At 44.2% G+C, this 10,838-nt stretch overlaps 1 protein-coding gene across 1 annotated transcript; it reads right to left on the bottom strand.

Annotated features, from left to right (window-relative positions):
* Positions 1-482: 482 nt before the first annotated feature.
* Positions 483-8,541, bottom strand: dcph1 (damage control phosphatase 1). Its single transcript, XM_029743420.1, has 5 exons — positions 8,460-8,541; positions 7,420-7,525; positions 6,897-7,138; positions 6,393-6,558; positions 483-3,119 (listed from the first exon to the last, which is right to left on the bottom strand). The coding sequence occupies exons 1-5, from the start codon at positions 8,519-8,521 to the stop codon at positions 2,337-2,339; spliced, it is 1,359 nt and encodes a 452-aa protein (XP_029599280.1). The 5' UTR covers positions 8,522-8,541; the 3' UTR covers positions 483-2,336.
* Positions 8,542-10,838: the final 2,297 nt, after the last annotated feature.

The raw sequence follows: 10,838 nt of genomic DNA, 5'->3' as shown, positions 1-10,838 counted from the left end.
CCTCAACGTGTGCAAGAATTCGCAGTACATAAAAAGGGACAGATCAGCTCTCCATATTACAGTATGAAGAAGATGAGCGTCTTCATTTCCACAAACAATTCAGTGAGATCATACTAGGGATTCAGATTTTTCCAAACTTTCTTGACAGCTGGATTTTATGGGGGAAAGTAAACTTTTAGCTTATTAAAGTGATGGTTCATTAACCTCTATCTCTGCAAACTGGGAGAAAATGGCCTCCTGTTTGACCTGCTGCCTAGAGAAGCTCCTCTCTCTACAATGTCTCTTCACTCAGTAAACAACCCAGATTCAGACATGTGACATCAAATGCTAAACAAGTAGTCTGATTATAACTCAATTTCTTATACACGTTCCCAGGATAAATTGAAGAGTAAGAATATGGGGAGAATGAGTGAAAGGGAATCCTCTTTCTAGGTCAAGCCTCAGTTCCTCTTTTCTTACTGTCATTCATTTACACAACAGTATGAGATTAGACCAGTCATTGAAGTTCTTTATTTACACCAAGTCCGTTATAATATAACAATTTTTGTTCCAGATTTCTGCAAAGAGAACAATCCAGTCATTTAGGATCACCACGGCACCAGCACTGATTACAGAGACATTGTAATGACATTAGTAAATAACATTTTGTACTATCAAACAGAAACACATAATTAGACAGGTGTTAGTGCTATTCTTTTAACAACACACGCCTTGTATGTGTGATTGCACTGCCCCAAAGACTATGATTTATCTATAGTTTTCCAGAGTGGGTACATTACCTTGTAGTTCAACTTCAGTTATTTAACTATGAAAATGTAAACTCCGGGACTGTGGTCACTGTGCAAACCCTGATGTATGCAAACCAAAACGCATGCAACAAATTGACAAGACAAACTGATGACGTTGATTAAGACCCAGAAAATACCAGCCACCACAAGTTACTCTGTAATGTATGTTACTCTTTTTTGCCAAGCTCATGCAACAAAAATTGGCTAAAAAAGTAGCAGCTGACTTTGGGTATTATATAAGGTCTCAACTTAAAATAACAATACTAAACTATTCACGACAGGCCAACTTAACATGTAAATGTTAAAATGGCACCTTATTGCCTCTGATTATGAATGAAATGTCTCTCAAATCTTTATTTTGTGTAGTCGCTGTTGGGGAGACAAAAACATTACATAAATTACATAATGTGTCTGGGAAAAAAGTCACTTAAGATCAAATAAGCATGTTTCAATTCATGACTTGGAATTTCAATGCTTCTAAATGAACTGATTTGAAATGGAATCAAGGTAGAGCCCAACCCTAGTACTGGATGATGGTAAACAACCGTCAAAACATTTGTTAAATGGGAGAAGTAAATTTCATTGTTTTGTAGTTTTGCCAGGGCAGATTGCTAACTAGCAATTGATCATTATTTAAAATGGCAGAGGCTGCGGACCCGGAGGTCACAGCCCCATCCCACTGGATCCCTTTCCCCACAGCTGAAGATCCGACTGACGTTCTGCGCATGCGTTTCTTTACCTCTACTCTACGCACACCCAAACTTGTGGTCACCCTCCCTTCACATTTCTCACTGTCAATGGTGAAAGATAATTCTTCAAGTTTTACCGGTGAAACATCCATGCAGGATCTGCACGACAACCATCGCAATCAGTTTCATGGGCATATGCATTTAAATATTATTGAGTGTAGGCTACAGTGTTGTTTTGAAGTAAGCTAGTGTTTTGAATTAGTTATGTACCTTGGTATTAAACTGTAGCATACCTTTGCTGAGTGGCGTGCACGGTTGAGTTTAGACCGCATGAGAGAAAAATGTGACCATTAACACAATCATCCTAAAATATAAGACATTTGGTATTTTTTGTCATACAGTAATGTTATACTATGCTATTTTATTTGGTTCTGTAGATTATTCTCTATATGTGATCTTACAATGATTCAAGTTTGATCTAACTTTATTAAACAAGAACCTTTCGCCAGAGTAGCCTCTTCTCTGGGCAGCTGAACAAGTAGAACAGAGACTGTGTGTAAAGTAGAGAATATCACACATTCGCAGAAGCTTCGAACCTTTAGCTGTCGGGAAGAGAGGTCGGATCTGCAGCCACTCCATATTTAACTACCCTCCTCTTTTTAAAGTATCCTCTATCATCCTCCTTTAAACCACTTTCCTCATTTAAATACATTAGGCAGTTCTACGACAAAACAAACTACACCTCTAACCTGGCATATGGTTACAAGTACACTGGCCCTGCTCACGCCCTTACTTCCTCTGATTATGATGACACCACTTCTTATGAACATGTTGACGTCAATTCCTGTCCCAGACAGGTCTACTGTTCCCTGTGAGGGCTGGAGAACTGGACCACAGCGTACTTCCCGCTGGTCATCCAGCTGGGGTCCTGGGTGTTGAGGTTCTCCCCCTGCCCCGGCTGGAGCCCCACCTGGATGTTAGCCTTCAGAGTCCTCAGACTGCACAGGGGAGCTGGCCCGAACCCCCTCAGTGCCCTATCAAATGGCACCATGTGATCCCACTCCCTGTCCCCAGTCAGCTTCCTGTAGTTCAGGTCTCCTTTAAACAGAATCAGGTCGGCTCCCTGCAGTGTCGCGTAGAGGTCAGGCGCGTCACCCGCCATGTCACAGTACTCATGAGGCATTGTCCAGAACGGGTGGTCGTGATAGGACCACACGCCCTCCCGTACGTAGCTCTGCCATTGGACGCCGCTCTTGGACATCCACTTGTGATTGGCTGCCAGGGTCTGGCGGATGGTCCACTGGAAGTCGTGCGCGGTGACGTCGGAGACGAACCAGGGGATGGACTTGCCATGGAAGCGGACCTCCCTGGCCAGACCAGCGGACACCAGGAAGTTAGCGAGGACCAGGTCTGTGACCAGCTCGAAGCCAGCGTTGTCCAGGACGATGTCCACCCTCCCTGGGGTGGTTTTGCCGTCCTCCCCTGGTCTCTGGGCAGAGGTCAGAGCAGACCACACCATGTTGGAGTCGTCCACCAGGATAAAAGACTTCAGGTCAGACAGGGAGTCAATGGGACTGGCCTTCTGAGAGTTCTCCATGCCAGCAGAGATGGACAGGTCACACCTGTTACCCCACAGAGACACCTAAGAGCAGGAACAGAGACATTAACTCACAGAAACTGTGATCGTAACATTTGGGATTAAATGCCAAAACAGACATAACATCAAATGATCTTTGGTAATGAGACTTCGCATTAATTTTCAACAATCAACATTGAGCTGGCCTCTTATAATAAACCCCTGAAGTTTGCACAGCTTCACCTGTGAGATGGCGCCGGAGGAGATGGCTGCCATTTTACGGGCTCCTAACCAATTGTACTATTGTGTGTGTTTCGCGTTATTTTTAACTTATTTTATACATAATGTTTCTGCCACCGTCTCTGACCGAAAAGAGCTTCTGGATATCAGGACAGCTATTACTCACCTCGAACTGGACAAATATTTTTTTTTAACGGGTCGGACGCAAAGGATTTACTTCAGACACCCGACAAGGCCCACATCCCCGTCATTCGCATGAAGAAGAGACGGAGATATCGGGGGACGTAGGTCGGGTGCCTTGTAAGGATCCCCCTCTACCATCAGTCCTATTAGCCAACGCGCAATCAATGGATAACAAAATCCGATCAAGACTACGCTACCAAAAGGACGTTAAAAACTGTAATATCTTATGTTTCACTGAGTCGTGGCTGAACAACGACATGGATAACATACAGCTGGCTGGGTTTTCTATCCATCGGCAAGATAGAACAGCTGCTTCCGGTAAGACAAGGGGAGGCGGTCTGTGTCTATTTGTAAATAGCAACTGGTGCATGAAATCTAATATTAAGGAAGTCTCAAGGTTTTGCTCGCCTGAGGTAGAGTATCTCATGATAAGCTGTAGACCACACTATTTACCAAGATAATTACATCTATATTTTTTGTAGCTGTTCATTTCCCACTACAAACCGATTCTGGCACTAAGACGGCACTCAACGAGCTGTATAAGGCCATAAGCAAACAAGAAAATGCTCATCCAGAGGCGGCGCTCCTAGTGGCCGGGGACTTTAATACAGGGAAACTTAAATTTGTTTTACATAATTTCTACCAGCATGTTAAATGTGCAACCAGAGAGAAAATAAATAAAAAACTATAGACCACCTTTACTCCACATACAGAAATGCGTACAAAGCGCTCCCTCGCCCTCCATTTGACAAATCTGACCATAACTCTATCTTCCTGATTCCTGCTTACAAGCTAAAGCTAAAGCAGGAAGTACCAGTGACTTGCTCAATAAGGAAGTGGTCAGATGACGCAGATGCTAAGCTACAGGACTCTTTTGCTAGCACAGACTGGAATATGTTCCGCGATTCTTCCGAATGCATTAAGGAGTACACCACATCAGTCACTGGCTTCGTCAGTAAGTGCATTGATGACGTCGTCCCCACAGTGACCGTACGTACATAATCCAACAGCAGTCATGGATTACAGGCAACATCCCCACTGAGCTAAAGGCTACAGCTGCTGCTTTCAAGGAGCGGGACTCTAACCCGGACGCATATAAGAAATCCCGCTATGCCCTCCGATGAACCATCAAACAGGAAAACCGTCAATACAGGACTAAGATTGAATTGTACTACACCGGCTCCGACGCTCATCGGACGTGGCAGGGCTTGCAAACTATTACGAACTACAAAAGGGAAGCACGGCCACGAGCTGCCCAGTGACACAAGCCTACCAGACAAGCTAAATAACTTCCATGCTCGCTTTGAGGCAAACAACACTGAAGCATGCATGAGAGCATCAGCTGTTCCGAACGACTGTGTGATCACACTCTCCATAGCCGATGTAAGTAAGACCTTTAAACAGGTCAACATTCACAAGGCCGCAGGACCAGACGGATTACCAGAACGTGTACTCTGAGCATGCGCTAACCAACTGGCAAGTGTCTTCACTGACATTTTCAACCTCTCCCTGTCTGAGTCTAATACCAACATGTTTCAAGTAGACCACCATAGAACTGTGCCCAAGAACACCAAGGTAACAACGCCTAAATGACTACCGACCTGTAGCACTCACACCTGTAGCCATGAAGTGCTTTGAAAGGCTGGTAAGGGCTCACATCAACACCATTATCCCAGAAACCCTAGACACACTCCAATTTGCATAACGCCCCAACAGATCCACAGATGATGCAATCTATATTGCACTCCACACTGCCCTTTCTCACCTGGACAAAAGGAACACCTTTTGCTATTCATTGACTACAGCCCAGCGTTCAACACCATAGTGCCCTCAAAGCTCATCACTAAGCTAAGGACCCTGGGACTAAACACCTCCCTCTGCAACTGGATCCTGGAGTTCCTGATGGGCCGCCCACAGGTGGTGAGGGTAGGTAACAACACATCTGCCTCACTGATCCTCAACACAGGGGCCCCTCAGGGGTGCATGCTCAGTCCCCTCCTGTACTCCCTGTTCACCCATGACTGCATGGCCAAGCACGACTCCAACACCATCATTAAGTTTGCCGACGACACAACAGTGGTAGGCCTGATCACAGAAAATGATGAGACAGCCTATAGTGAGGAGGTCAGTGTGGTGCCAGGACAACAACCTCTCCCTCAACGTGAGCAAGACAAAGGAGATGATTGTGGACTACAGAAAAAAGGTTCTACAGCTGCACCATCGAGAGCATCCTGACCGGTTGCATCACCACCTGGTATGGCAACTTCTCAGCTTCCGACCGCAAGGGACTACAGAGGGTAGTGCGTAATGGCCAGTACATCACTGGGGCCAAGCTTCCTGCCATCCAGGACCTCTTTACCAGGCGGTATGAGAGGAAGGCCACAAAAATTGTCAAAGACTCCAGCCACCCTAGTCATAGACGGTTCCCTCTGCTACCGCACAGCAAGTGGTACCGGAGCGCCAAGTCTAGGTCCAAAAGGCTTCTTATCAGCTTCTACCCCCAAGACATAAGACTCCTGAACAGCTAATCAAACAGCTATCCAGACAAATTGTATTAACCCCACCCCGTCCCCCATTTTTACGCTGCTCTGTTTATTATCCATGCATAGTAACTACCTACATGTACATAATACCTCAATTACATCGACTAACCGGTGCCCCCACACATTGACTCTGTACCAGTACCCCCTGTTTATAACATCGTTACTGTTATTTTATTGTTGCTCCTTAATTATTTGTTATTTTTCTTATATTTATTACTTTTTATTTTAGTAAATACTTTGTAGCACTTTTTTTCTTAAAACTGCATTGTTGGTTAAGGGCTTGTAAGTAAGCATTTCACTGTAAGGTCTACACCGGTTATATTCGGCGCATGTGACAAATACAATTTGATTTAATATTGTTGACAATATTCACCTGTAGTAGTTTGTGGAACTGCTCCATGAGCTGTGTCTCTGAGAGGTCGTCCATGTTCCTGTTGAATCCCTGTAGATATGTACACAGGGATATCACAGCCTGCTGGGACTCAAAGAAACTCTGCGTCTTGCTTTCATTAAACACGTCAAAGTCGCTGATGGGGGGACTGGCACAGACACAAAGAGAGAAAGGATAGGTTAAAAGACACATACACTAACTGGATAACTCATTAGGGTATCATGTATAAACGGTTTATAGGTAGCTTATTTATAGTTGATAAATCAGTTATAACATTGGTTGAAATGGGATTATTTTCCCAAACACGTTTTGGTTTTTGCCCTAACACAACACAGCTGATTCAAACTATCAAAACTTGATGATTCGTTATTTGAATCAGCTGTGTAGTGCTAGGGCAAAAATCTAAACGAGTTTGGGAAACCCTGATCTATGCATTCCCTTCTCAAGTGTAAGCTAATGCTAACATTTAGCAGCACTGGTTCTCACTTGAGCCAGATGGCCTCCTGTATCCTGCGGTACATGTAGCACTCTATGTAGAGCCAGGAGGATTTGAACCAGCTGACGGGGTCCCGCTCCCCCAGTAGCCTCTGTTGTCTCTGGAGGTACTGGTTCCAGCTGTCTGTGTCCTCCAGGCCGTCACACAGAACCAGAATAGGCTTGTCTGTCAGCAGCTCATTTCTCAGCTTAGAAAGAAAGCCAATGGTCCTCTTCTCTGCCTGGACTCCCTCCTATGGAAACATAAGCATTTCGCTACACTCACAATAACATCTGCTTAATATGTGTATGTGACCAATACAATTTGATATAGAAGAGAAGTAGGATGAAGTTGAACCATAGACTATGATCCAAGGTCAATTTTGTGTTTTTTTACCCAAGTGTTAATTGTAAGGATTTGGGGGAGGAGAAGCTGATCCAAGATCAGGATGTGTCAGGAAATAAAAAATGTCCAACATTTGGATCCTTATAGCACAGTGGCTTAGGATGGACAAGTGATGGTGGTTATTCTTACCTCTCCAAACTCCTCAAAGAACTTGTTTTTGTTACGATGGATGGTGTCAATGACTCTTGTCAGGATGGTCGGCAACCTGTCTCTCACTGTGAGATATGCAAATGAGCTGTGTGAGGAAGAAACACATGACAAATTAGAAGAAACATTTTGAATTTACAATTAAGGATGGGTGCAGATCAATCTAACCACTAACTGACTCAGCTCATGCAATTTCTTGACATGTTGCTGACCACAAATAAGTTGTGAATCCTCACAGTTTAGCACCTTAGGGAACTAAGGAGAAGGGCCATGGCTAGACCTAGCCCCCCCAGGTGATCTATGGTAGACACCTGTTCATCTGACTAAACCATTGCTGACATCAATGGTTCCTTACTTCCTCATTCTCAACTGTGGATTTCGAAGCCAGTTCCACTGCATTTTCTTCCGTTGTGCCCCTTTAACCTGGACTGATTTAGACCAGGGACACCAGGTGGGTGCAATTAATTGACATGTAGAACAGAAAGCCTTTAGTCTCCGGACCTCGTAGAGTAAGTGTTGGACACCCCTGTTCTAGTTCCTACAGTCCTCATTCTTTTAAGCCAAAACATGTTTTTAAAGCTTAAATGGCTAACAGGCTTCTTTTTTTTTTACTGGAATAGCACCAGAGATATAACGTTAACATTTATTGATACCACTTCATTCAGAACTGATCTGGTCTGATTAGCATTAGAAAAACAAACGCATCGTCTATAACGTTGGATGATGTAGCTAACAAAAGTTAATCTGATATGATTGACCAGGAGCCAAGCAAGTATCAGGTGCCAATACAGAAAGATACACTTAATCCCACTAGCCTACATTCCGTAGCTAATTTAACTAGTTTGCTGTAAAATGTGCTATAGCTTACTAGCTAGCTTACGTTAGCTAGTGCTGCTAGCCTACGTACCACGCTGCCCTCTTCCTGACCCAACACATTTCTGTTGAACTGTCTCTTTGATTGTATAGCTTATATATAGTTAAAACACGGATCATAAGAGTACTAAACATAGCTGTCAACATACCCTTCAACTTTAGCAGACAGGGATGGAGGGACTAATTGGCGCAAAGCTTGATTAGCCGCCATCTTTTCAACCAGGAAGAGAATATGACATTCTTCTTCTATATTATTATGGCGGTCCGCAAACAAACGTTAGTGGTGCATGCCGCCACCTTCTGTACAACCCATTATACTTGGTAGACGAAAAATTACCCTGTCAACTATTAAAGGAGCAATATGCAAAATTTGCTCCGCCATTTCCTAATAGTTTTCCTAATTTCAGTTTATATGACAAAACAAGCAGTAATTGTGTAGAGAATCATTGTACCATCTAAACCACTGTAAAATATATTTTTCATAACCAAAAATATTGAATGTTCAGCTGTTTGAAGCTGGTGTACAAAACCGAAAGTAAAAGAAGCAAAAACTTAACTTAAAACGGGAGGCATAGAAATAGCGCACATAGAACAGACCTACCACATCTTACATTTGCTTTCAATAAAGATGACAAATCTATAACTCACATTTCTATGTTAATTTGGTCAGTTGCCCAAAAAGTTACATATTGCAGTCAACAGCCTGGGAGGACAGAACACTACCGTTCAGCACCCCCTGTAACTCTTCTCCGGTAAAATCTTATAATTCGAAGTACTTCTCTGCAGCTGCACTCACAAAATATATTTTCTGTGATTTACACTTCTGCGGTACAGTTGATAACAATGGCTATGAACACTAAGAAACCAACCTTACTGAAGCACATATTATTCCAATTATTCTCCCATTGGCCTCAGCCTACTCACAGGGATCCTCTCAGGATCCCTCGCCCTGTACCCATCTTCCTCTACTACTTTCTTCACTGCCTCAGCATACAACACCTTCTGTACTATTCTGATCCTTGCAACCTCAACCTATCTTTCTCTAATCGGACACTTCTGATCTCCAGAACCATGGGTACCCCTACAGTTAACACACAGAACTTTTTTTCCTACACACTGCTGCTACCTGACCATAACCTAGGCACCTAAAACACTGTAATGGGTTTGGGACAAAAGCTCTCACGGGATAACTAACACTTCCTAACTTGAATTTGTCGGGTGAAGACTGCATTCAAAACTCAGCAGAACAGACATTGTCTTCTCTGTTTCACCACGCTCTCCACCGGGTCTGCATTGCACCAAACGGAGGGCATCACATACACTGGGAATCTTCAATTTCAGTTGATCCTCCTCAACACTTAACACCACAATTATTACTCCATTCAATGGCACCTTTCTCCGGAGAGCAATGTAAGTCATAGTTTTTGTGCTTAGGCTCTGGATGGAAAAAACACAATAAATCCTCACGACTCCACTTCAAGTTACTTTCACCACGTATGGATCCGGCAGAAGGCAAGGATCCATTCTCCCAAAAATGGAATTCCCACTGAGCCAGAATCATCTTTTCATCATTGGGACGAGGCTCGACCTTGGCCATCTTCACCACACCTGCCACCGCATGTAATTCATCCTAACTCAGATTCAGTTTTGTTGTGATTTATCCAACATCCTTGTTATGTATGGTACGACGTGCTGTACGTCATACCGTACGTTGTTATGGTTTACGACAGTGTGCTGCTTTACGGATGAATGGGTTGTCAGAATGAGTTGCACATGTCATTAAACAACAGAGTGATGTACAATGTGAAATTGTGCAGATGTGCGTTCTTCTACAGCTAGGCTAGATATAACATTGGCGACGAAGATGGCTGAATTCAGTTTACCACCGCCAGCACCATTCCTCGCCGTGCCTGGCGAACCTCCAGTCCCGTGGAATAACTGGCTTGAAAGCTTTAACACTTATCTCGAAGCTATGGACTTTTCTACAATCTCCGACAAGCGGAGGACAGCACTGCTCCGTCACTGCCTAGGTACAGAGGGACAGAGGCTTTTCAGAGCGCTGGGATCGGCTCCTACATTCACTGCTGCAGTCAGCCTCCTACGGAACCACTTTGCCGGGAAAGAGCGAGTGCTCCTCCGATGCTACCGGCTACGGAAGAGACACCAATGGCCGGGTGAGTCCATTCAAAGCTACGTGGCTAATCTGAGGCATTTGGCTAGCTCTTGTAACTACGGGACACTTCAGGACGAGATCATCAGGGATCAGTTGAAAGAGGGGACGTTATGTGAAAAGACAAGGGAGAAACTGCTTTTGGAATCGGATAATTTACAACTAGATGGAGCTATTAAAATAGCACTCCAAGTTGAAGCGGCGTTGGAATGCTCTACTATGCTAACAGACAACTCTGCAGCATACACTCGGCCCCAAGCCATTCTCACACAGCAGCTTCAGCCCGAGCATGCGCACTACAACGATCACTCGCTGCGCACGGCCTCCCACGTGGATAGCTGCATGGACACAGACACCG

This window comes from Salmo trutta, chromosome 1 (genome assembly GCF_901001165.1).
Source record: "Salmo trutta chromosome 1, fSalTru1.1, whole genome shotgun sequence".
NCBI lineage: Eukaryota > Metazoa > Chordata > Actinopteri > Salmoniformes > Salmonidae > Salmo > Salmo trutta.
This window is presented reverse-complemented; position numbering and strand designations above follow the sequence as displayed.

Bases quoted from the DNA above. Each gene is read 5' to 3' on its own strand.
- dcph1 (XM_029743420.1), bottom strand. From the start codon at position 8,521: ATGGCGGCTAATCAAGCTTTGCGCCAATTAGTCCCTCCATCCCTGTCT. The intron at 7,526-8,459 runs GTATGTTGACAG...TTCCTCACACAG, and splicing joins CTGTCTGCTAAAGTTGAAGG to CTCATTTGCATATCTCACAG. The intron at 7,139-7,419 runs GTAAGAATAACC...ATGTTTCCATAG, and splicing joins TCTTTGAGGAGTTTGGAGAG to GAGGGAGTCCAGGCAGAGAA.